Here is a 26,868-nt window from a genome sequence, read left to right as displayed (position 1 = left end):
CGTGGGACCAGAATCGTTTGTCAAACGGGCTATTATGAGCAGTGCATTATAATGAGGTCCCTGTGAAGTCCCACGAGAGGCCGGCACTCACCTCGCATGCCCCAGTTGACAGCGTTCATGCTGTCGTAATGGAATAGGTCTGCGCTGGGTGTCTGCAGGGGAGACAGAACCAGGGCTGGCCTGAGGCAGGCTCACCTCTGCCTCCCTGAAGTACTCACCCATCTCCAGAAAATGCACTGGGGCTGGTGGGACACGGGGCCCTCTCAGAAGCCTTGGTCTCAAGGTGGAGTGATTTACTTCACTGCCATATGCCTAGTGCCTAGGCCTGGCACATAGTAGGCACTCAGTAAATATTCATTTATTAGTGAATTATAGCTCATGCTTTCTTTCATTACTCAAATATCATTTTCTCTATGAGATCTGCCCTGACAACTCTATCTAAAATTGCAAATCGCCCCTTCCCCAACTCCCAACCACCCTCATCCTGCTCAATTTCCCCCTTTTTTTCCATAGCACTTACTACCTTCTACATTGTGTATAAGGTGACTTGTGTACTATTTACTACTTGCTTTCTATTTCTCCCTATAAGAATATAAGCTCCAAGGGCAGGGGTCTTTGTTTTGTTCGGTCGCTGAGGTATTCTAAGCACTCAGAGCAGTGCCTGGCATATATAAAAGGCTTTCAATAAACATCTGTCTGTTCATGAACAAATGTCTAGGCTTTGGGCGTGCTGAGGACAGGGTCTGTCTCTTTCCCGCTTGGAGCGGGTGGGGCCCCAACACCAGCCGTGGCTCTACTATGGACCTCTGATCCCTTTTGTGTGCTTAACCCTAAAATTGTCTCTTAACAAGTCTACCATTTCTGTCCCTCTGCAGTCTCTTCTCTACACAAGAGGGATCCCATTAAAAATCTGAGTTGGATGGTGCAGCACACCTACCGGAACCCTTCTGAGTCCTTACCAGCACACAGGGCCCTAATGACATCTCCGTCTGGCTTCATCTCCACGTTCACTCCATCCCAGCCACGTATCCTCCGCACCCAGGGACTCTGACACTGTGCTTCCCTCTATTAGGGTGGCTCTTGCTGGTCTTGGAGAGGTGAGGTCCCTCCCTGCACTCAGGCCTTTGTTTAAATTCACTCTCTGACCTTCTCTCTCTTTGCCTCCTTGCTTTGTCTTCCATCTGAGCACTTATGACTGCTGACTTCAAGTCACTTAGTAGGTGCTCAGTAAATAAATGTCTATCTCAGTGTCCTTGGCCTTTCCCCCATCACTTGTCTAGTCACAGAGCCTCTCCTTTTGCCAACAAGATGTATTTTTCATCCCCTTTTTAGTCCTTAAACCACCTCACAGCTTCCATGAAGGTTTTACGCCACAGGACATCTAAGAGCTCAGAAGGCTCCAAGCCACAACGGGTGAGTGGAACCCAGCAGTCAGGTGTGGGCTGTCAGGGGAAGCTGGCCCAGGCTCGAATTCTGGCTCGGCACTTACTAGGAATGAGAGCTCAATCAGGTCACTGAGCCCCTCTGTGCCCCCATCTTCATCCGCAAGATAGAGTTATTAAAAATAGTAACTACCTTGCAGGGTTATAATGAGTGAGTGCTTGTAAAGTGCTCAGCATGGAGTAATTGTGCCATAAATACTAGGTGCTCCCAGCCCCTCTCATAGGGGGCTCTTTTGTTAATGCACCTCTAGCCCCAAGGCCTCTGTCCAGGTTTCACCCATAAGTCATCACTCCTGAGCTAACACAGGAATTGTGAACCTCTTGGGGATAATGTCCCTGGAACAGCCTCTCTTACCCTGTGCAGCCCGTTTCTTCTGTAGGCAGGCAGGGAGGCAGATTTGGAGATGAGGGGGTCTGAAAAGAAGGAGCCAAGACAATTACCAGGAGCCCCAAGCCAGGGTTTCCTCTCCCTGAGGTCATCTGGCTGCAAATGGCCAATGTTACTCATGGGAAGGGGGACAGACAGGGACCACCAGCTCCTTCCACTGCTCTCCAGGCTTACAACTAACAATCTTAGGGGTGCCTCACCCTGGCAGAATTCTAGGCCCACCCCAGGTACCCACTCACAGAGTCTTCTGGTGTTAACCTGCACACATCTATCCTCCTATGATGGACCCATGTGTCCTGGAATTGGAGTTGAGCTGGAGCTCAGACAGGCAGGCTCCCATGTGGGTGGAAGAGGTGTGCGCTCTTTCTTTCTCTCTGAGAGCTGCTGGGCATGGCAACACTGGTTCCAGAACCAAAGACCCACTATCTGACAAACACATGGGGTGGACTACTTCAGATGGGGACTGTGCTGGGACATCCACGTTGTATGGTCATCACAACTAAGGGGGACCTGCCGCTGACTCAGCTCTGGCCCTCACAGAACATGATGGGCTGAAGGAAGGGCAGGCAGAACATACCGCTGTCAGCCAGGTAGTGGGACCGAGGGGCTGCAAGAGAGGGAAGCCAGAGATCAGCGTTCATGGAGACAGACAGAAATGGCTCCCATACCTGGGCCACCCTGGCCGGGGGCAGGGAGGAGGGCCCTCCTTCAGTACCTCCTTTCCCACTGGTCAGTTTCTAACTGTTGCACCTGCACCCTATTCTCCCTCCCCCACCCAGCTTGTAGCCCAGCACCTGGCACAGTGCAGGTGCTCTGTGATATCTGTTGCACAAATGCCATTGAATGGAGCTGAATTTTGAGCAGCACTGGTGCAGTGTACAGAGCCAGGGGTTGAAAACAGTGCCTCTCAGTGGTGAAACAGGGAAACGGCCCATCAGTTCATCTTGGCTTGGCCATTAATAGATACCCAATTTCAGATAAGTAAATCATGCTTCGTTTTCTTATCTGTAAAATGGGAGGGATAGTGTCTCCTTTATAGGGCTATTGTGAAGAATATAGGACACAATATAGTAAGGTGCTTAGCACAGTGCCTGACAGATACAAACCCTCAATAAAACTGGCTTTATCATCACCACCACCACCACCACTGTCATCTTTGAGCTCACCTAGAATCAAGGTGCAGTACAGCAAAGAGGGAAAAGCTTATGGCCTTGAAGTCACTCTATGCTGGGCCTGATCCTTGCTCAGTCACTTACTGGCTTTCTGACCTTGGGCAAGAGGGTTAACCTCAGGTCTCTCATCTGTAACGTGGGTGATAATAATCCCTCTACATTGTGGGTCTTTGTGAGGACCAAGGGTGATAATGTATCTATAAATGTCCAGCACACAGGATTGTAATAAATGGTACCTTTTATTATCCATCAAGTATTGACCTGAGATAGGACTTCCTGGCAGGACTGAATCCCGCAGGGGTAAGTAAGAGAGGAGGCTGGAAGAGGATGTGTGAGTCTAGGAACAGGGAGGAGCTTACAGTGAAAGACTCTCAGGGCAAAGTGCTTGAACCAAGCCTCTGCTTGTATACCTCCAGTGATGGGAGGCTTGCTACCTTAAGAGGCATCCCCTTTTATCTTCAGACTATTAGAAGAGTTTTTTCTTTACATGGAAACTGATTGGAAGTCATGGCTTCAGATGATCCAAAGAAGCAGAAGTGACAGCTCAGGACAGAGCATGGTCTTATTTAGTCTGTATTCTAGACCCTGGTGAGGCCATAAAAGGTTAGATTCACTAATGGAAGAACTGATGGGGAAGAAAGTGCCCCCACCCCGGCAGGTTACAGGGCAGTGCTTACAGCCATTTAGGGACATATCATAGCCAGCTGTGTGCAGGGCCTCTCGGCTGCTGGTGGAGCTCCGGGGTGGGGTCCAGGGATCTGCGTAGGAACTGGACCGGGCCTTCATCTCTTCCTTCAGAATTAGTCGGCCAATTCCACTCTGGAGCTGGGGGTGGGGGAGGAACAAGATGAAGTTAGAAGGGAGCAAAGAACACTGAGATGGAACAGGCTTAGGAAAGGCTGAGGGACCAGATGCTCTATAGTGAACCTCTGGCATTTTTTTGCCTTTTCAGTGTCCCTCTTTCCTTGCAGCACCCATATTTTCCTTTGTGGGACTTCATTTCTCTTCCACAAGTAGTCCTGTGGTCAGGGTGGGGCTCTGGTGGTACGTACTGGAGCCCATATAGAATATGTGGGCTTTTGTGTGTGGCTTCTTTCACTAAGCATAATGTTTTCAAGGTTCATACACATTGTAGCATGTATTAGCACTTCATTCCTTTTTATAGCTGAATAATAGTCTGTCATATGGATATGCCACATTTTGTTTATTCATTTGTGAGTTGATGGACATTTGAGCTGCTTCCATCTTTCAGCTCTTGTGAGTAGTACTGCTAGGAACCTGTGTGTACACGTATTCGTTTGAGTACCAGTTTTCAGTTCTTCTGGGTATATACCTAGGAGTGGAACTGATGGGTCTGTGAACAAAGAATGTCACCTAATGGGTCAGTAAACAAAGGATGTTGCAGCCATCCAGCCAACAACCTCTGCAGCCACCACCAACGGTATACCCTGAGAGGATTCAGAATGGAGTAAAACAGGATACTGGCCCTAGATAGTTAAGGTGCATATCAAAGGAATGATTTCAATGCATCTTCCCATACACAGAAAAGGGCTAAATTCATTAACGTGAGATGTCTGTTTTTTTCTTTAATTAGAATCTTTTGACGTTTGACTATCTGCTTTGTTTTGTTTTGTTTGTTTTTGCAAAAATTCCTTTATATCCTGGTTCCTCCCTTACCTCTTCAGAACTGTCCCTCAGAGGTATCTGAGAGGCTGTCTCCCGGGCTTAGGTCCTTAGTATGTCTGCTGAATAAAACATAATTCTCAACTTATAGGTTATGCAGTCAACAGTTTTGACAGCTACAAAGGGACCCAGGGCAGACTTTTCTCCTTTGCCTGAACTCTCCAAGGATCCAGAGCCTAGGTACCAGCAGAGGATTCTTGGGCCCATCTCCCACCTCAGAGAGTCCAGATGAATTTGGGTGAGTCTCTCCTGATTCTCAGATCTCCTGTTATTGGCTGATGATCCTAAGTTTTATTCAGTGATGTTAAACTCCTCACTGGAAGAGTAGTAGGTTATCCTTGAAACTTAGTTTCAAGAAGAGGTACCTGGGTTATGCTCAGTTGAAAGACACTGGGAAGATTTTTTGCCCAGTTTAGACACTGAGCTGGTTATCCTCAGTTGAAAGACTGGGAAGACTTTGCTCAGTTGAAAGACACTGAGTAAGGCTGGACTGGGTAATTAGGTGGAAGACTGGCCTGTCGTTTTTCCTTGAATTGGCTACTTTAATAGAGTTTGTCAAAATAAAAGTGAAGATATCTCATGAGAGCTTTCAGCTCAGAAGGAACAGCACCTCGTGGCTGGCAACAGCTTCCTCAGGCAACTGAGAAACCTGCGGGAGTGGTAGAGGCAAGTCCTCATACTGTGCAGCTGTCTCTATAGGGAAACCCACTCTTTTTAATTAAAAACTTGCCTGCCAGGGACATGCGTAAGGGCTGGCCACTCCATAATCCGAGTACCCATGGTAGTTGTAGGCTACTGAAGGGAGAAACCAAGACTCATAAGAGGGCTAAAATGAATCTAGGGTAAAATCTAGAGGAGTTAAGCTCACAACAGCACATTGGCTTACCACACGATCATCACTAGCGATTTTATCTCTACAAACTGACTCTGGAGTGGGGAACAAAGCTTTCAAAACAAAAAGAAAAAGGAACGACAGATTGCCAGCTTCTAACTAACCCCCCAGCCAGATATATGTACAACACTTATACTTACAAGTACTTACTTAATTGGGAATTAAAGGAAATCTCACCCTGAAATTGACTAAGATGGGGCTCTTCTATTGCATACACAGTTAAGTTAGAGAAAGCCTGCTTGATAAAACATCTTTTCAGAATTCTGACCTTAAAGAAACAAAAGCCCTTCTAGGGGGAACTTGCATTTCTCTCCCTGTGTCTTTGAGATGTAAATGTTCTACCTGATTTTCTTAGGCATTTTGTGTGTGTGTATGTGTATATGTCTCTTTCTGTGTTTTGAGTACTTGGTCTTTGCCACCTGGAAGGTACTCATATGGTATACAACTCGGCAGCCAACTGAATAGACTGGGATTCTGAGCAGTCTTTTGTCTGACTGTGCCAACTCTTAGGGGCTTTTGCCGTCTTAACCTTCGTTGCATCGGCCTGTGTAATGAAGGCCTTTACTTTCTTAGGCTGTTTTTGGGGAGTAAAATTTCTAGATCTTGTGAAGGCTACATCTTCACACTCTGTTGTGGGGACTTCTCTGGTGTCTTATTGGTTTGCATCAGTAAGATACATCTTGTTAATGGCCAGATGATGGATCCTTTATATTGGAGAAACTTCTAAATTGGTAAATTTTAAGAGCTGTGTTACTGGTACTTATAAAAAAAAACTTAGAAGGTGGAAAACATATACATGGTTAACCTAAGAACTCCCTTAATTGAAAACAACAAGAACAAAAAACTGGTTTGGGAAGCCTTATTTGTGGTCTCTGCTTCCCCTCAGTGAGTCTTACAGATGCTAATAAAAACATTAGGATAATTAATGTTAATTAGGTTGATTAACAGGGAAGTAAACTGAAGAGAAAGTTCAGAGACTTCTTCCCAAAAAGGTGGAAATTTTAAAGGGACTTATCCCAAAAGGATAAAGAAATCTTTAGATGATTATTTAAAAATGGGATAAATAAAACAGATGTTAATGGGATTAAAACAAAGGTTTGATACAACACTATGTAAGGTTGGATGGAACAAAGGGGCCCCCTATAGGTCCCCAACATTAAAGGGCCCCAAACAAGTCCACTCTATTTACCCCACTTAAAAATATATATATATTTAGGGACTTCCCTGGTGGTCCAGTGGGTAAGACTCCGTGTTCCCAATGCAGGGGGCCCAGGTTCGATCCCTGGTTGGGGAACTAGATCCCACATGCATGCCACAACTAAGAGTCGGTGTGCTGCAACTAAGAAGCCCACATGCCACAACTAAAACCCAGCGCAGGCAAAATAAGTAAATAAATATTTAAAAATATACATATATATTTACATGGCTGGAAGTAAATTACACTGAGCTACCTGGCCAACAATTACTTGGGGCAACAGTTAGGCCGATTAATCAAGTAAAGAATTGACAAAAGGGCCTGAGTCCCTTGGCTCAACCCCTCACTGGGGACCCCAGAGCCTTTTATTAAAAATAGATAAAAGAGTCAGAGGATAAAAAGAAAGGAAAGCTTCTAGGACTCCTTGAAAGACCAAGGCTTGATGATTGGGTCCTACTGGAAGATAAAGGTAAAGGTATAAAAGTTGATAGAATTGAGATGAAAGTTTATAAAAATTGGTATACCTAAATGGGCTTTATATAAGATGGTTATTTCTCTTTTGTTTAATTATATTGTGTGATATACATGTTTCACTGGGGAATGCTTCATAAGACAGGGCGTATGAATCTGACCCTCAGGAAATATTATTAAACATACAAAAGGAAACCAGTAGGGTTACCTGAGCCTGTATAATATAATGTAAAAACTGGGAGCAATATTCGGGGGCTAATAAAAATAATAATAGAGATTTTGCTCTGGGTCTCACCTGTGCACTCAGAAAAAGGGCCTTTGTTGAATGCCTTATGCAAGCTTTTGAAAGCATGATAAATTAAACCCTAAAATTCTAGAACATAGAACTCTTGAATTTTGGCTTAGTCAGAAATCTTCTCACTGATATAAAACAAATTAAACAAAGTACGGTTGGGCAAATCAATCTTTTAATATCATTTAGGCAGCAGACCAGTTTTTTTGAGAATTAAAAGCAACTGTCTTTGTTTTGCAAATCTCTACAAATAAGAAATGTAAATACAGCCCACATTGATCTGAGACTGAGCCTAATTAGCTCAATCAGGTAAAACCTGAAACCAAGGAGGAAAAAAAAAAAGCAAAAAAGTCCTTTTAAACTCAAACTGCTGGAAAGGCTCCCTCACCCCAAATCTAATTCATAGCCTCCTTAAGGGTTTATCAAGGATAAATACAAATCTTATAAGTCTTTTCCACAAATAGCAAAGCCTCAGTCATCTGAGCAAGCAAATTTAACTTATTCCAACTGTTATTTATAAACTAGTAAGTTTATACTGTAATACCTGATTCATACCTAAGTTTTTAAGGTGAGCTATGAGATCTCTAGTTAGGTCTGTTTATATGTCTGTGTACACATTATACATATGAGATGTCTCTACCTCTGGAAAATACTGTCAAAATTAAATTTATAAAAGAGTTCCATTTAATTGACTTAAAAGTAAGTGCTTACAAATTAAATACTTCTAAACATAAAAGAAACTGGCCAGGATGAATTTCAGGTTCATGTATCTAGGAAATATTCAATATTAAATTAATATCTGGTGTTAAAGCTAGCTTCAGCTTGCGGGTTTAATCAGTCAATATAGACATATCTTACTTGGTACACCTTCAGTGTACCAAGGTTCACTGAAGGTTGATAAGTTCATGTTATTTCTGTTTCAGAGTTTGTCAGCAAAAATATTAACTTGGTATGATGATATTTTCATAAATTATAAAGGAAAATAAGAGTTTTCAGGTGAACCCTTTAGGAATAATAATGCTTTGGGTATATTGATTTAAAACAGTTTCTCCAGATTTTTGGTAACTTTAAAACTTTAGAGTTTTTCCTATTTATTTTTAATTTAATTTTTATTTTATATTGGAGTATAGGTGATTTACAATGTGTTAGTTTCAAGTATACAGCTAAATGATTCAGTTATACATACATCTGTTCTTTTTCAGATTCTTTTCCCGAGAGGTTATTATAGAATATTGAGTAGATTCCCTGTGCTATACAGTAGATCGTTTTTGATTATCTGTTTTATATATAATAGTGTGTATATGTTAATCCCAAACTCCTCATTTATCCCTCCGCCCCACCCCCCCCACCCCCCCCACGTTTCCCCTTTGGTAACCTAAGTTTATTTTAGAAGGCTGTGAGTCTGTTTCTCTTTGGTAAATAAGTTCATTTGTATCATTTTTTGCGGTTCCACATGTAAGTGATATCATATGATATTTGTATTTCTGTCTGACTTACTTCACTTAGTATGATTATCTCTAGGTCCATCCATGTTGCTGCAAATGGCATTATTACATTTTTTTATGGCTAATATTCCATCGTAGATGTGTACCACATCTTCATTATCCATTCCTATGTAGATGGACATTTAGGTTGCTTCCATGTCTTGAGTATCGTAAATAGTGCTGCAATGAAGATTGGGGTGCATGTATCTTTTCGAATTATGGTTTTCTCTGTATATATACCCAGGAGTGGGATTGCTGGATCATATGGTAGTTCTATTTTTAGTTTTTTAAGGAACCTCCATACTGTTCTCCATAACAGTTGTACCAGTTTACATTCCCACCAACAGTGTACAAGGGTTCCCTTTTCTCCACATCCTCTCCAGCATTTATTGTTTGTAGACTTTTTGATGCTGGCCATTCTGACTGGTGTGAGGTGATACCTCATGGTGGTTTTGATTTGCATTTCTCTGATCATTAGTGATGTTGAGCATCTTTTCATGTGCTTTTTGGCATCTGTATGTCTTCTTTGGAGAAATGTATATTTAGATCTTCTGCCCATATTTTGATTGCATTGTTTGTTTTTTTTGATATAGAGCTGCATGAGCTGTTCGTATATTTTGGAGATTAATCCCTTGTCAGCCACTTGGTTTGCAAATATTTTCTTCCATTGTTTGGGTTGTCTTTTCATTTTGTTTATGGTTTCCTTTGCTGTGCAAAAGCTTTTAAGTTTAATTAGGTTCCACTTGTTTATTTTTGTTTTCATGTTCATTACTCCACGTGTTTGTGTTTTTTACAGGATTTTTTCCTGTAATTGGTTTCTAGTCTCATAGTGTTGTAGTTAGAAAAGATGCTTGATATGATTTCAATTTTCTTAAATTTGCTGAGGCTTGATTTCTGGCCCAGGATATGATCTATCCTGGAGAATGTTCCATGTGCACTTGAGAAGAATGTATACTCTGCTGCTTTCGGATGGAATGTTCTATAAATATCAATTAAGCATCTGGTCTAATGTGTCATTTAAGGCTGTGTTTCCTTACTGATTTTCTGTCTGGATGAGCTGTCCATTGATGTAAGTGGAGTGTTAAAATTCCTATTATTTTGTTACTGTCAATTTCTCCTTTTATGCCTGTTAGCATTCGCCTTATATATTGAAGTGCTCCTATGTTGGGTGCATATATATTTTCAGTTATTATATCTTCCTCTTGGATTGATTCATTGATCATTATGTAGCATACTTCTTTGTCTCTTGCAACAGTCTTTATTTTAAAGTCTATTTCGTCTAATATGAGTATCACGACTTCAGCTTTCTTTTGATTTCTATTTGTATGGAATACCTTTTTCCATCCCCTCACTTTCAGTCTGTATGTGTCCTGAGGGCTGAAGTGGGTCTCTTGTAGACATATATATATGGGTCTTGTTTTTGTATCAGTTTAGCCAGCCTGTGTCTTTTGGCTGGAGCATTTAATCCATTTACATTTAAGGTAACTACCGACATGTATGCTCTTACTGCCATTTTGTTAATTGTTTTGGTTTTTTTTTTTTAACATCTTTATTGGAGTATAATTTCTTTACAATGGTGTGTTAGTTTCTGCTTTATACCAAAGTGAATCAGCTATACATATACATATATCCCCATATCTCCTCCCTCTTGCGTCTCCCTCCCACCCTCCCTATCCCACCCCTCTAGGTGGTCACAAAGCACTGAGCTGATCTATCTGTGCTATGTGGCTGCTTTTGGGTTTGTTTTTGTAGGTCTTTTTTCTTCCCTTCCTCTTTTGTTCTCTTTTGTGATTTGATGACTCTCTTTAGTGTTGTGTTTGGATTCCTTTTCCATTTTTGTTTGTATATCTATTGTAGATTTTTGGTTTGCAGTTCCCATGAAGTTTTTTTTTTAAAGGAATTCCTTTATTTTTATTATTTATTTATTTATTTTTGGCTGTGTTGGGTCTTCGTTTCTGTGTGAGGGCTTTCTCTAGTTGTGGCAAGCGGGGGCCACTCTTCATCACAGTTCGGCGGCCTCTCTTCTTGCGAAGCACAAGCTCCAGACGCGCAGGCTCAGTAGTTGTGGCTCACGGGCCTAGTTGCTCCGTGGCATGTGGGATCTTCCCAGACCAGGGCTCGAACCCGAGTCCCCTGCATTGGCAGGCAGATTCTCAACCACTGCGCCACCAGGGAAGCCCTCCCATGAGGTTTTGATATAGCAGTCTATATACATATACAAGATTTTTTAAGTGGCTGGTCTCTTAATATGAAATGAATTTCCAATATCCTGCAGTTGTACTCTCCTCAAGATTGCTGGTTTTGATATCATATTTGTGTGTGGCTGATTTCCTACCTTTAGTGCATGTTTGCCTTTGTTGGTGAGTTTTCCCATTCATAACTTGCTTGTTTCTAGTTGTGGCCTTTTCTTTTCTGCCTAGAAAAGTTCCTTTAGCATTTGTTGTAAAGCTGGTTTCATGGTGCTGAATTCTCTTAGCTTTTGCTTCTCTGTAAAGCTTTTGATTTGTCCATCAAATCTGAATGGGAGCCTTGCTGGGTAGCGTAATCTTGGTTATAGGTTTCCCCCTTTCATCACTTTAAATATATCATGCCACTCCCTTCTGGCCTGCAGAGTTTCTGCTGAAAAATCAGCTGTTAACCTTATGGGGATTCCCTTGTATGTTATTTGTTGCTTTTCCCTTGTTGTTTTTTCTATTTTCTCTTTGTCTTTAACTTTTGTCAGTTTGATTACTATGTGTCTCGGTGTGTTCCTCCTTGAGTTTATCCTGTATGGGACTCTCTGCACTTCCTGGACTTCACTGAGTGTTTCCTTTCCCATGTTAGGGAAGTTTTCAGTGATAATCTCTTCCAATATTTTCTCAGGCACTTTCTCTCTCTCTTTCCCTTCTGGGACCCCTATAATGCGAATGTTCGTGCATTTAATGTTGTCCCAGAGGTGTCTGAGACTATCCTCATTTCTTTTCATTCTTTTTTCTTTATTCTGTTCCACGGCAATGATTTCAACCACTCTTCCACTTATTCATTCTTCTGCCTCGTTTATTCTGCTACTGATTCCTTCTTGTGTGTTTTTCATTTCAGTTATTGTATTGTTCATCTCTGTTTCTTTGTTCTTTAGATCTTCTAGCTCTTTTTTAAACATTTCTTGTATTCTCAGTCTGTGCCTCCATTCTTTTTCTGAGATCTTGGATCATCTTTACTATCATTACTCTGAATTCTTTTTTCAGGTAGATTGCCTATCTCCACTTCACTTTGTTGTTCTTCTGGGTTTTTATCTTGTTCCTTTGTCTGGAACATATTTCTCTGCCGTCTCATTTTTTTCTAAATTTCTGTGTTTATGGTCTCCTTTCCACACGCTGCAGGATTGTATTTCCTCTTGCTTCTGGTGTCTGCCCCCTGGTGGGTGAGGTTGATCCAGGGGCTTGTGCAGGCTTCCTGGTAGGAGGGACTGGTGCCTGCCCACTGGTGGGTGGATCTGGGTCTTGTCCCTCTGGTGGGCAGGGCCATGTCAAGGCGTATGTTTAGAGGTGGCTGTGAGCTCAGTACAACTTTAGGCAGCCTGTCTGTTGATTGGTGGGGCTGTGTCCCCTGCCCTGCTTGTTGTTTGGCCTGAGGTGGTCCAGCACTGGAGCCTACAGGCTGTTGGGTGGGGCCAGGTCTCGGTGCCAAAATTGCACCCTCCCTGAGAACTCATGCCAATCAATATTCCCTGGGGCCTTTGCCGCCAGTGTCCTTGCCCCCACAGTGAGCCACAGCTGACCTCCACCTTCCCTGGAGACCCTCCAAGATCCGCAAGTAGGTCTAGTCCAGGCTCCTGTGGAGTCACTGCTTTGTGCTGGGTCCCTCCAAGAGTGGAATCTGTTTCCCCTCGTCTGTGGAGCTCCTGCACTCAAGAACTGCTGGCCTTCAAAGCCAAATGCTCTGGGGGCTTCTCCTCCCGATGCCAGACCCTCAGGGTGGGGACCCTGACGTTGGGCTCAGAACTCTCACTCCTGTGGGAGAACCTCTGCAATACAATTATTTTCCAGTCTGTGGGTCACCCACCCAGCAGGCATGGGATTTGATTATATCGAAAAAGTGCCCCTCCTACCATCTCATTGTGGCCTCTTCTTTCTCTTTGGGTGTAAAATAGCTTTTCTGGTAGGTTCCAATCTTTTTTGTCAGTGGTTGTTCAGTCAGTTGTGATTTTGGTGTTTTTGTGAGATGTGGTGAGCTCAAGTCCTTCTACTCCACCATCTTGTCCAGAATCGAGGTGCTTTTAGTTTGGATGCTTTCTGCCTCTTTCCTTAGTGTGTGCATCATTCCTTTCAAATGGTGTGTGGATGTGTGGCGGCCTGTGCACACTCCTGGTATGGCAGGAGCAGCAATCGGCGCCTACTCACGGGTCTCCCAGCAGCGGCAGTGGCCCATGTGACCCCAGGCCAGTAGGGGCAGAGATTGTTGTCTGCTCCTGTGTCTCTTAGCAGCAGTGATGGCCCACGCACTCCCGGGACAGCAGGGACAGCGACTGGAGCTTGCTCACGGCCTGTGCGTGCTCCCCGGACATTGGGTGGAGTGACTGGTACCTGCTCGTGGGTCTCTTAATGGTGGCAGTGGCCCACACACTCCCGAAATAGCAGGGACAGTGCTTGGTGGCTGCTTGCGGGTCTTGTATTTGCGGTGGTGGCCCGCACACTCCTGCAACAGCAGGGACAGCACTTGGTGCCTGATCACGGTTCTCTTATTGGTGGCGGCTGCCCGTGCCTGCCTCTGGAGCCCATGATGGCAGTGGTGGCTTGCGCCTGCCCCTGGAGCTCACGTAGGTGGTGTCCTGTTGCCTGAGAACGTACGCACAGGGAAAGAATCTCCTATGGTGGTCCCACCCCTCTCCTTGCATGCCCCCCAGCAATGGTACCTTGCCTCTGTGGCGGGCCCAGGCTTCTTCCTAGTGCACCCTCAGTTGCCACACTCCACCCTCTTCAGGCTGTCTCTGTATAGCCAATCCTGGTCCTCTCCCTGGGTCTGACCTCCAAAGCCCAGGCTTCAGCACCCAGCCCCTGCCCATGCGGGTGGACGAGGGTCTCAGGCTGGGGAGCACAGGGCGGCAGTACTGACCATCTGTGCAGGTCACTATCCGTTTTGCCTTCCACAGACTGGTTGCTGCACTCTCCTCCGAGGCTCTGAAGCTCCCCCTCTGTCCAGGCTGATCTCCCCACAGGTGAGCGAACCTCCCAGGATGTGGGAACCTTTCCTCTTTCACAGCTCCCTCCCTGCGGCGCAGGTCCTGTCCTGATTCCTTTCTGTCTTTTTCTTTTGTCTTATCTGGTTATGTGGAGGTTTTCTTGCCCTTTCAGAAGTCTGAGGCCAGTGTTTAGATTTTCTGTGCAAATTGTTCCACTTGTAGATGTATTTTTGATGTATCTGTGGGAAGAGGTGAGCTCCATGTCCTGTTCCTCTGCCATCCTGATTCCTCAGCCCTTGCTAAATTAATTTAAGTAATGGGAATCCACTGACTATCCAGGTCACTTCAAATAAGATAAAATACTCAAACATTATTTGCTAAACAGGTCTAAATTTACCTACTTTTGTCTCATTACAAGAAGGAAACTAAAGATGTTTGGGTTTACTAGACATATCTCTTGTACCACATTGAGGAAAGAAATTATGCTATGAGAAGATGTATGTTTCTAGAGGTTAAGTGATATGCCAATCAGGAATGCTGGTATGACAAACAGTTCACAATTACTTGCTACTTGTCAGTTTTCACTAGAGATTAACGTTTTTAAGGGTGAAAATTATAATATGTAATTAAAGCTACTAAAGATAATAAGGGAAACATTTCAGTATGCAAGGAAAGTAGGGTGTGTTTTTTTCAGCAAAAGAAGGTATGAAGAATGGAAGTGCATTTTGTTAAGTGGAAAGAATGATTTTGTCCTAGAGCTGGTTGTTTCTGGATGGAAAAATAAGGGACAGACTAACAAGAATAGAGAAAGTTGTGGAAGGTTTGTAAAAAGGGAGCCCTGAAAAGGACTTTTGTACTGTGGTCAGGCTGGGATTGGATTAAATTTAATTAGGTAAGTGGTTATTACTATTAAAAGTAGGCTGGTGCAAGACTGGATTTGGTTCCTCTCTCTGTTAAGAGAACAAAGTTATCTTGAAATACTGCTTTTGAAAACAGATTATGTGAGATTCTTTTTCTGTAAGTCATCTGTATTTGTTTTTGAAATCTTTTGTCACTTTAAATGAATAAGTATTGTTTCACAGTGACCTATGATCCTGTTTGACCAAGTGTTTTGAAACTTTTTGATATTTTTGACAAAACTTCCCAAATAACAAATTCTAACTGAAGTTCTTTTGACTTCCAGCTAACTCTGGGATGCTTCAAAGAAACCCTGCGACATCTCAGAAAGAAATGTTAGACTAATTAGGCTTACTTGAGAAGCACTGTCAAGTGATTGGAGATAAACCTTCTTAGGTTATATTGTATGGGTAAATGTCATTAATATAGATATTCCAAAATTTATATGGAATTACTAAAAATCTGGTATGGCCTGGTTTAAGGTTATCAGTCATAATTCTAGGTGTTATCTTAGGATGTTGTATGTCACAGAAATATCCAAGTTTCTTGTCAGTTACATTATAATCAATCAGATCTTTAACCATGCCATTTTAAGTCCTGTTGTTTATACACAATCATTGTTTTACTCTGATGCTTTTATATATGAAGATCTTAGTGAAGATTCATAAAAAGGACTTTTGATAAATACAAGTTTCTGGTAACTTTTAGATCTTACTCCTGAACTGGGTAAGAAATTAAAAAACACTAATGGAAAACCTGACAACTTCATCTAGATGAACAGGAATTAATTACATGGACTGAATGAATTGATGAATATGACTTATAATTTTATGACTTTTTTCTGAAATATACTGGTTTTTAATCTCTGTTTTCCAGAAAACCTTTCCTCTTACGCTAACTATGACCTTCAACAAGTTGATAAAGTATACCTTTGTAAACGAAGACAAAACATTTATCTTTTTCTCTCTACCTGATCCCTCCAGAATTTGGCTTCTCTAGCTGGCTCCCCTGTGGACTTGATGGCTTATTTTGACCAGATTACAACTAGTTATACTAATCACTGTTTTAGTTTGTTCTCTCTTGGCATTTTCAAATTATTTATGCCTTGTGCCTCTCTCTGCTGCACTATCAGTTTATTAATGTTACTAGCTGTATTATATCCTGTCTGTTTTATGAGATTATTATCTCTTACATTACCAAAGTGTAACCAAGCCTCCAGCAAAATTAATGATGTCTCGAGTTAGTTGATCATATACATAACTCTACATAGAATAATTGTAATAGTGCAATTCTAGATCTGGGAAGAAGCAACAAGGGAAAACATTTCCTGGATCACAACAGACTAATAAGACAGGTGATCCAGAGAATTTTAGATTATCAACAGGGTCTAATCCAAAACAAATCAGCACATTGAGTGGCCTGTCAGCAGAATCTTCGCCTGATCAAGGGATGAGCCTTCCTAGCCCTGAGGGACAAAATTGGTCATGAAATGCCTCCCAAACATTGGTTGAATTTATGGCCAAGAGGAAGCACTGTGAGCAAAGAATGTCACCTGCTGTATCAGTAAACAAGCCATCAAGCCGTCAAGCCATCAACCTCTGCAGCCACCACCAATGGTGCAGCCTGAGGGGATTCAGGATGGAGAAAAACAGGATACTGGCCCTAGATAGTTAAGGTACATATTAAAGGAATGATTTCAATGAGCCAAGGGCCTTGCATCTTCCCATACATAGAAAAGCACTAAATTCATTAACTGTAGATGTCTGTTTTTTCATTAATTAGCAGCAATCTTGTGATGTTCGACTTCCTGATTTTATTTTTGCAAAAACTCCTACATATTCCTGGCTCCTCCCTTACCTCTTTGGAACACTCTCTCAGACCTATCTGAGAGGCTGTCTCCTGGGCTTAGGTCCTCAGTATGTCTGCTGAATAAAACATAATTCTCAACTTTTAGGTTGTGCGGTTTTTTGTTTTTTGTTTTTTCAGTCGACAGTTTCTATGATAGTTCTATGTGGTAACTTTTTGAGGGACCACAAACTCTTTCTCAGCAGCTGCACCACCTTCCATCCCCACCAGTGATGCACAAGTCACTGGCATCCACTGACCACAACACGAGAAGAACCTGCTGGAGCATGACGCCAATGCAGAGGCAATCCAGCGTAAGAGCAGAGAGAGTGAATTTCCCTATGGCAATTTGTTTAGCAGCTGGATCAAGTTGTACCTGCAGCTAATCCTACCAGTTGACTTTTCAGTTATGCCAAGTTTTGCATTTCTCTTTTCTATCATGAGTGAGTTTGAATTTGGTTTCTGTCCCTCACAAATGAAAAAATCCTCAGTAACATACCATCTAAGCATCTCATTCAGTGGTGTGGCCTGCTTACCTTGTGCATGCTGCGGTCAAAATCGTCCTCCTCTCCTCCAGACGAGAACCTTCTGGCTCGGGGCACTGCCAAAAGACAGCTAGGATCAGCTCCCGCCCATGCTCCCCACTCAGCCTGCTCAGGCGAGAGGGCATGGGGGGCAATACAGCCTTGACAGGTGGGGGTTTCCTCTTGATTCCACCACTTTCTAGCTGAGTGACCCCGTACAAGTGCACTTTGGTGAACTGCCTCCACCATGGGCCTCCCTATACTGAGATGGCCAGCATCCCTTCCCATTCTTGGGCTGGAAAGTGCAGGTGAAGCTGACTGCCCAGACAGATCTAATAAACCTCAACGTTGGGACTTTTCCTGCCGCTGGTAGGAGAAAAAGCCCTCTTTCTGCCAAGGATGGGAGGTAAGCCCGGACCTGCCAGAACTCGTCTTCCCATGATAAGGGCAGAATCTGCCTGAGACTGGAGCCACCCAACCCACAGGACAGGTCAAGTCCTGATGATGTTCATCTACCTCTAGATCCAGCTATGCCTCAAAAACTTTCGGTCACATGACCCAGAGAATCCCTGTTTTGGCTTAAGCCTTTTGGAGGTGGTTTTTCTTTTTTGTTGTTTCTTTTTGTGTGTGTGTGTGTGTGATTGAAATAGTCTCATCTAAGATTCCCCCTCTCCCCCCCATGCCTGTTGGGTCTGGTCCCTCTTGCCTGTGCAGCCTCTGAACACTATCTCCCATGGGCACCGATCACGTCCACTGTGGGTTATAGTTGTGCTTGTGTCTTATCCCCTTTCTAAGTGGAGAATTCTTTGAGGGTGGCACAGGGTCATCTCTGAGCTCCCATGAAGCTTTGTTCAAAATGGACATTCATTACTAAAGGTATGTGTTGAATCAAAGTGGCACTTACTGACAACTCCTCCCCATACTTAAAAGAAACAGCCTGGGATGTCTGATTAGGTGGGATGGCACCTTGAGGACCATTAGGACCCCTTGCCAGGGTGCCTGTGAGAGACTTCCCATCTCCCAACATCCCCTCTTTTCCGTTCTCCAAACCATTTTCCACCCACAGCCAAAGTGGTCTCTTAAAAACAAATTGATCATGTCACCACTTTTAACAACTTCCTCCTATTTTGGATAAAGACCAAAATCCTGACCTCAACCCACAAGGCCCTGTGGGATCTGGCCTCTCATCCCCCACCCCCTCCCCTCCCTCCCTGAGCTCAAGGTTGAGCTGACAGCCAATCCTTTGCTCCAGTGGAGCCTACCCTCCCATCTTGGGTCTTTGCAGGTGCATTTCTACACTCTGCTGGCTTACCTGCTCCTCACCCTTCCTGTGGTAGCTGAGGCTCTGCATCTGAGCAGCTTTTGTCATCTTCCAGACTGGACAGCATGCCCCTACCATCAGCTCTTCTACTTCCTGTACCTCACCTGCTGTCCATCACCTCCCTCTCCAGTTGGGGCCGATGTCTCATACACAAGGGCAAGGACCTGATCTAGTTTGCTTCCTCGTATCTCCCTAGGGCCCATGGCTGCCCTTAGTACCTGTTTGCTGAATGAATAAATGAACTATCGTGTGAAGGAGTGGGCAACTGTCTGTGCTGGCCCTGTGTCCCTGGCGTAGGTGACGGGGCTCTGGTCCTGGCTCCCCTGTGAGGGGTGATACCTTTGGGGGACCCGTGGTAGGTCCAGTACTCAGACTCCGCAGCATAGTAGGGGTCTGGCGAGTAGGCTGGGCTGTACTTGGAGGCCTGGCTGATGTCTTCACTTGTTTTGCTCTTGGTTGCTGTCGACAAATCACCTGCAAAGGACCCAAAGAGAGAGCTTCAGGGAGGCAGAATGTCCTAGAAGAGTGTCCTGGACACACTCTCCCTTGTCTCAGCCAGGCTCCAGCCCTGGGGAGTGAGGCCACATACAGGCCAGCATCTGGGACACGGAGCATCGGAGCTGTAAAAGCACTGAGGCCAAGCCTCTGATTTTACGGTTGGGAATCTGAACACCTGAGAGGGGAAGGGTCTTGCTCAGACCACATAGCAAGTTAGACCAGAACTGGATCAGACCCTAGCTCAGGGCTCCTCCTACCAATTCCACAGACTCTCCTAAGTGAACACTAAGGCCATGGCTCCTTTAAGTAAGATTAGACAGGTCCCAGGTGAGTCCTTGCCCTTTACTACGTTCCTCACCCTCTAGAAGCCAGCCTTGTTGTGGATTGGAGCCACATCTAGGGTGGGATCGCCAAGCAGGGCCTGCTGCACGTTGAGTCAGGTCACCTTTCTCCTCATAGTGAAATGACAAATCCTGCTTGGGGGAGACTAGATGGCCTGAGGGCAGGACCACTGGCCAGGGAGTCAGCAATGCTGGGTTCTGGTTCCAGTTCTGCCACAACTCAGCTGTAGCACTGGGCAAATCGTGCCCCTCTCCACCTCAGTTTCCTTGTCTGTATCAGAACTGGTCTGCCGGCTGAGGCATCATCCAGCTCTAAGCTTCCCCCTGAAGTCCACAACATGGGGGTGACCATCAAACCCACTGTAGGCACAAAACCTTCCAGGGCAATGACTCACACCCAAGACTGGTGAGAAGCTGACTAGGGCAGAGAGAGGGCTGGGGAAAGGAGATGGGGCCCCTGATCATCCCTCAGGAGGAAGAAGCTACAGGGACAAGCCCTAGGCTCCGTGGAGCCGGAGCAGCAGAGGGTCCTGGGATGGCTCTCAGCCAGCCAGCCAGCAGCACTTGCTCCCAAAGCTTGCAAATCCTCTTTGATGTGGGTCCTGTGCAGCCCCTCCCACTCCAGCCGTTCTCATTCAGCCCTTTCATCCACCCTCTTATCTGCACAATCCACCTCCAGCCCAGACTCCTCCTGAGCCTGCTTTGGTGCTGCCCCTCAGGCCCACCTAGAACATCCCACACAGTCCTGAGGGGCTTGGGACCTGGGGGCCTTTTCTGGATATAAAGTTAAGCTACCTTTGTCAGGGTTGGTGCCTTTCTGTGGCCACTGGGGGTACATGGCGTGTCCTCCACAGCCACATGTAGATGTGCACTGCTCAGGACTCACCTGGACCCCAGCCCAGTCCGCTCTGAAGTCGAGGATGTTTGTCTAAACTGTCAGATCGTAAGCACCCAGAGCCACTATTTATACTTGTACCACCTCCTCCACCAGCTCAGTGAGTTTAGATCCCAGTACAGGGCTGCTTCTGCCTGTCTCCATGCTCATCCAATTCTGTGTTCCCCCTGTGATCCCATAGGTACCCATAGGTACCTAAGGGTGATACAGGGTGGCAGCTGTGCCTCTGCATCCTCAGAGGAAGGGGTGTGCTCATTCAACTGAGTGCTTTTGCAAGAACGAACAGGTCTCAGTGGTGGTTCCCATAGGGAGCACAGGTAGGAATCGTGAATGGAACTGGTTACAGGGCAGATTCGAAGGGCAAACTCTTAGTATTTCTAATTAAGGAGGTCTAGGGCAGGGGAGGGGGCCAAGGTATCTGTTTTTTAAATAAATCTCTTGGGGGCAGTTGGCCCACAGACAGTTCTGTAAGAAACACTATATGGATGAATGAATGAAGGCACCCTCAGCTCCTTTCTCATCCGTATCCCCTCCCCAGGCCTCCATCTACTCTGAGGACATGGTGACTGAGAACAGTTTAGAGCAGTGGTTCCCAAGCTGGGCTGGGCATTAGAATCACCTGGAGAAACTGTAACAAATACAAAATTTGGATTCATTAAGTCTGGGGTGGGCCCAGGAATCTATGCATTCCACACGATTCTAACGAACGTCCAAGTGTGAGTACCAGCGCCTTGGAGTGTCACTCTCCCAGGGCTACATGCATTTGACAAGGGTTTCTCGGACCATGGGCTTTAGGACAGCAGATAGCAGGGCAAGGGGCGTAGTGAGGAGATGGTGGGAAAGGATGTAGGGGATACAAGGCCTTCCTTGCCGTTTTGAAATGACACCAACCCCCTCCCCAAGGCCACCTTGAGTGACTGGGGGGCAGCCGACAAGAAGGACCAAGTTGCAGCCTTGTATGTGTCCCTCTGGTGGCCCTACAGAGCCATCTGCACAGATGATTAACTGCCCCTCCCCTTGCCTGGCCAAGCCCTCTCTGCCCCCGACCATACCATGCCGTTTGTAGATCGGGGGTTTCCGGTAGATGTTACTTTCTCCAGCTGCCAGTCAGACCGGGAAGGGACAGTGGGGAGGAGAGAGAAAGACAGGAGAAAAGGAGACGGCCAGTTGGTCAGTGGGTCCCAGAAGAGAGAGGTGGTTAGCAACTTCTCCCAAGGCTCCCCCATCTTTCCCCCAGTGGACTTCCTCTTCCAAAGGTGAGCTTCCAACCTCATCCCATCAGGTTCCAAGAAAGGTGAGGGGAAAGGAATGGATGGATTCAAATGGGGCTGAGGCAGGGGCTTGGGGCTTGGATGGTGGGCATGCAGGCATAAGGCGGGCGCGTGCTCAGCAAGACCCCATGCGGGAAGGTGCCCACCCAGCAGCCATGCCTCATTCCACGTGGGCGTCCCCAGAACCCCGCAGCCACAGTTCAGCACTCTCACCCCCTCCTCCCCAGTAGGCTGGATGGGACCTTTCTGGGGCAACTGAGAAAGGTGTAGATGAAACGGCAAGACCAACTCTTGGGGAAAAGTGAGTGGGAAGTGAAAACCTGAGCTAAGAGTTGGGAGACTGGGGTCTAGGCTCGGCTCTGCTGTAGCTCAGGGTGAGACTTTGTCCCAGGTCACCCAGCCCCTGCCTTCCTCTTACCTCCCATCACTTTCCCTCATGCTCACCACCTCCAGCCATGCTGGCCAGCTGCAGGCTCAGTGTTTCAGGGCCTTTGGACTTGCTGTTCCCTCTGCCCAGGATGTTTTTCCCTGGGGTCTCTTTTGGCTTCAATGTCACCTCCTCCAAGAAGCCCTCCCTGACCACCTCACATAGCCCAGCCTCCCCCACGCCGTCACTCTATCGCAGTGCCCTGTTTTATTATGTTTAGCACCTATATCTCCTGAAATTATCCTTTTACTTATTTGTTTACTCATTTATTAGCTCTCTCCCCACATTAGAACTTAAACACCCTGAAGGATCTGGGCTGGTTTGAGCACAGTTGCACTTTCAGGACCCAGAACAGTGCCTGGCTGTCCAGAAGGAACAACACAGGCTCAAGGAAGCTAAGTAGCTGGTCTGAGGTCACAAGCTTATAAGCAGCAGAATCAAGGATTCAATCCCAAAAGCCCATGAACTTCAGCACAGTTACTGCCATGTCCCATCACAGCCCTTGGACATTCGAGGCACTTCCCTGGGCTGCTTCCTGGTGGTCCTAATCAAGGCTGGTTCTGTCTAGGGAGTGGGCTATGGCCAGTGGGCGTGTTGGAGCTGGAGGCCAGTTAGTGCGGGTGACTGGTTGGGGAGAGTCTCCAGCACCCAGTTTCTCCTCGGTGCCGGTGCAGGGCGCCCGGCGACCCCACAGAGCATGCACCCATGCCAGGAATTCCGGGCTGGCAGCCTACCTGGGATGTGAAAGTGCTTGGGAGCCTGGTAAGAGGTCGGAGTGGAGGACCTCACATCTAACTGGCTATGGTATGGAGAGCTCCGGCCACTCTCGGGCCCTGGAGCACACAGGCAGCGGTCCCCAGAGAGAGCAGAGGCACAGAGAAAACAGGCATTAATGCAGTGGCGGTGGTTACGGCAGCAGTGAGGCGATGACAGCAGGGATGGGGGCTGTGCTCTCATGCACCGGGTCTGCAGAAACAGGCTTGACCCTGTTGTCTTGCTTCACCCCAAAGTCAGATTTTGTGGGTTGTAAGAGTCAACAGCACTGAGCTTCAGGAAGGCATCTTTGCTCCTCTTAGCTCCCCACCTGGGCCCCTCCCTTAATTGCTCTGCCTGCTTCATCCCTAACCTCAGGGTGGCCCTCAGGTGAAGGCCAGGACACTGCCCCATTTCTGATCCTCTGGTTCTGCCCTCTGGATGGGACAGGACAAAGGATGAGGATGGAGACGTTTTCTTCCAGCCAGGACGGCTGGGATTCCTGCCACTCCCCTCCCCGCAGCAGCACGCCACCCATCTTCCTGCTGCATCTCAGTACCATGAACCCCTCTTCTTCCCCTGCCAGTGGCATCTACAGGGACTCAGTGAGGCCTGGGTGGCCATGAGCCTCCAGAGGACCATGTTGTAATGGAGAAAACCCAGGGAAGCCCCATGCTGTCTCAGCAGCTGGGGACATCTAGGCACTGTGTTGTCCCCCCTGGCTCTTCCTGTCCCTTTGGGAGTTTCCCCCTTCCTTACCGGAGCGGTAATAGTGATGAGGTGAGCGGGAGAAGGTGGGGGACATGCCCTGCCGGCCGTAGGTGGGGGAGTCGATGTATCCCGGGCTGGAGGCCCGTCTCTGCCGGAGGTCCAGGTTCTCATAGATGTCCTGGGGGAGGAAGCAGGGCCATGAGCAAGATCTGCCATTAGGGGGGCCTATAGCCCAAGGGTCCAGCAGTCAGGTGGGGAAGTGACATGGAATCTGGGATCCCAGGGGCTGAAGCACGGTTTTGCCCTTCTGAATACAGAGACCCCCTCCCTGGGTTACATGCACAGCCCGAGGAAGGCTGCAGAGACTTTTCAGGGCCTTCACCCATCACTCACATGCCCTTGAATGGAACCCGTGGGTCAGGACCCTGGAATCCTGGCCAAGGATCACAGAAGCATCAGGGAGGCCATCTCTGGGTAGAAAGGTTCGCTCGCAGCCATCTCTACCCTTTAAGCCACTGCCACTTCCTCCAGGTCATGCTCCTAAGTCTCCCTGTCTCTGCTTGCATTGGGGGAGCACCTTCAGGGGCTTCAGGGGGTGGGGGGGAAATTGGGGGTCTGCTTGGTCAGCATAAAGGACACAATTATAGAAAAGGTCTCCTGGAACCAGTTTAATTACCTGGGAGTAGGGAGATAAGGTCCCCAGCGACTTGGAAGCGAAGTTTGAAGGCAGCCATGGAAGGAGTGAAAGGAGAGAGGAGGGCAAGAGGGAGGGACAGAGAGTGGTTACAGGGAGCAGAGAGAAGCCTGCAGCTGCCCCTTGTCCCCCACCCCAGAGAACAGCCTCAGCTTCCCAGAATATCCGCAGTGCTCGCGGGTGGGAGGAAACCTTGAGACTATGCTCTTTTTACAAATGGAAAAAAACACAGCCCAGAGGGGATGAGATGGCTCGGGGCCCCTCAGGGAAGAAGCGGTAGGGGCTTCACCTGGGCCCAGGCTTCCCCACCGCAAGCTCAGAGCCGGTTCGTGGCCCTTCCCTGTGCCTCTACCAGCTCATGCCCTTCTGTGGCTCATACGGACAGGACCCAGGGCAGGGCTCCCAAATGCAGGGCCAAGCAAGGGCCAGGCTGATGCCATCAATGCAGGAGTTGGGCCGGTGGTGGGGGGCAAGCTGGGGATGGAGGGCACCGCCTGCAGAGGGGATGGCACTCAGCCTCAGGGCACCCAGGCCAGGCTGGACCGTCCATCCCATGCTAACACAGCTTCTTAAGTTTCCAAGACAAGGCAGAAGCGCAGACTCTTATGTGAAATCTCCTAATGTTTAAATGTTGACAACTAATTTACATTTTAAAAAGACACTCTGTGAGTGAAACAAAACAAATCTGGGGGCTGGCTGTGGCCTATGGGCCCCAGTTTGCCATCTCTGGCTTCAGGAGAATCAGCTTCTACCAAACGCTTGGTCCCCTTTTCCTGGTCCATTTCAGAGGCCAGAACTTAGAGAATCTCAGCATTGGGCTCTTAAACCAAATGGAACCCCATTCTCCTTAGACAGGAAGGGGACAGTGGTGAAGTGTGGATGAGGCCGGGGCTCCTTCTGAAGCTCCAAATGATCTCAGCTCAGGGGGCCTGGGGTGGGGTGAGAAACCTCCTGGGATGTAAACTGCCAGGACCTCCAGGGTAACAGCCACCCTGCCTTCTCCAGGGAACACTTTCTCTTGTCCAGCAACCATTTAATTATTTCAAAAGCCTTCTGATGTGGACTTTTTATAAGAGTGCCTCTTGCTCTGAGCGCAGGGGCTTAAGGCCAGGTGCAACACCCAGAGAACCTACCTAACTGGGGATTATAAACCTAAATGGCCACTGAGCACAGCTGGGGATGAGAGCCGTAGGCAATGTATAAAATCTCTCCACTGTAAGAGAAACAACAGCTCAGGTGATAAGTGGTCACAGGTTCTTGGCTTTTATGTTGGGGTTCTCAGAGAGTAGTGGGGATCGGGGAGAACTGGGGAGTCCATGGCCTGCCTATAGAGGGAGCTGCTCCCCATCTCTAGGTGGTGGAAACACTGGTATAGTGTTGCCAGCTCCGATTTTTCAAGAGAAGCCAGATTTTGGATGAAATCACTTGATTTTTAAGTGTTGACTATAAATACCAGTTTAAAAGAGTCTGGGGCCAACACTATGGAGGCTGAAGTCTCTGTGATGCAGGGGCCTGGGGACCCTGAGGGCCCTCCTCTCCTCCAATAGCCCCAGAGAGAGGGCGAGATGCCATACCTCTCCATAGCCACACCTCTCCAGCATCTCGTCGGACGTGTATCTGGAATGAGGCTCGTAGGAAATGAGGTCGGGGCGTTGTACCTCGTAGATGGACTTAACCTTGGGGAGAGCTGCCAGGTCTTTGTAATTAAGGATCTCATTATCCACTTTAGCCTGAGGAAGAGGGAAATGGACAGGAAAGAAGCAGAAAGATAAGTGGGAAAGGGGAGAGGAAACAAAAGCCAGGCACAGAGGGGGATGAGCTGCTCCAGTTAGGATGGAAGACTCGCAGAATGTGAGAATAAGACAGGTCATTCATTCCACCTGGGCTCACACTGATACCACATTGACAGAACATATGTGTGAGGTCCTGTGCTGTATAGGAATGATCTCCTCTAAATGTCAGGATGCCTCTGTGAAGTAAGTGCCAATATTATTCTTATTTTTTAGAACAAAAAATTTCAAAATTTGTATGGAAACACAAAAGACCCCGAATAGCCAAAACAATTATGAGAAAGAAAAATGGAGCTGGAGGAATCAGGCTCCCTGACTTCAGACTATACTACAAAGCTACAGTCATCAAAACAGTATGGTACTGGCACAAAGACAGAAATATAGATCAACGGGACAGGAGAGAAATGCCAGAAATAAACCCATACACTTATGGTCAATTAATCTATTGACAAAGGAGGCAAGAATATACAATGGAGAAAAGACAGTCTCTTCAATGAGTGGTGCTGGGAAAACTGGACACCTACATGTAAAAGAATGAAATTCAAAAGAATCTAAATATACATTTCTCCAAAGAAGACATACAGGTGGCCAAAAAGCACATGAAAAGGTGCTCAACATCACTAATTATTAGAGAAATGTAAATCAAAACTATAATGAGGTATCACCTTATACCAGTCAGAATGGCCATCATCAAAAAGTCTACAAACAATAAATGTTGGAAAGG

The 26,868-nt window shown here is 46.4% G+C and overlaps 1 protein-coding gene and 1 long non-coding RNA gene across 7 annotated transcripts in view; one reads left to right on the top strand and one right to left on the bottom strand.

Moving 5' to 3' along the window:
* LOC132362623 (uncharacterized) overlaps positions 1–15,534 on the top strand; it is a 128,942-nt gene extending 113,408 nt beyond the window's left edge. For all 3 annotated transcript variants that reach the window (XR_009502425.1, XR_009502426.1, XR_009502424.1), the window contains exons 10-11: positions 14,148–14,213; positions 15,361–15,534. This is a non-coding gene — a long non-coding RNA (uncharacterized LOC132362623). The remainder of the gene's footprint in view (positions 1–14,147; positions 14,214–15,360) is intronic.
* The window catches only part of ABLIM3 (actin binding LIM protein family member 3), a 185,815-nt gene that overhangs the window by 8,171 nt on the left and 150,776 nt on the right, over positions 1–26,868 (bottom strand). For 2 of the 4 annotated variants that reach the window (XR_009502422.1, XR_009502421.1), the window contains 8 exons: positions 23,709–23,838; positions 21,551–21,598; positions 19,104–19,238; positions 17,456–17,520; positions 3,680–3,827; positions 2,408–2,437; positions 1,798–1,856; positions 92–152 (listed from right to left, as the gene is read on the bottom strand). Coding sequence is in view for 1 of the 4 variants with exons in the window: in XM_059917448.1 (XP_059773431.1) it covers positions 92–152; positions 1,798–1,856; positions 2,408–2,437; positions 3,680–3,827; positions 17,456–17,520; positions 19,104–19,238; positions 21,551–21,598; positions 23,709–23,838; positions 24,337–24,366; positions 25,929–26,084 (862 nt within the window). In the remaining 3 variants the exon portion in view is untranslated. Of the gene's footprint in view, positions 1–91; positions 153–1,797; positions 1,857–2,407; positions 2,438–3,679; positions 3,828–17,455; positions 17,521–19,103; positions 19,239–21,550; positions 21,599–23,708; positions 23,839–24,336; positions 24,367–25,928; positions 26,085–26,868 lie in introns of all 4 variants that reach the window. The other 2 variants (XM_059917448.1, XR_009502423.1) reach the window with 2 other exon arrangements.

The sequence above is a fragment of the Balaenoptera ricei genome, chromosome 3, assembly GCF_028023285.1.
Source record: "Balaenoptera ricei isolate mBalRic1 chromosome 3, mBalRic1.hap2, whole genome shotgun sequence".
NCBI classification, from domain to species: domain Eukaryota; kingdom Metazoa; phylum Chordata; class Mammalia; order Artiodactyla; family Balaenopteridae; genus Balaenoptera; species Balaenoptera ricei.
Note: the sequence above shows the minus strand (reverse complement) of the source record. Positions and strands in the feature narration are given on the sequence as shown.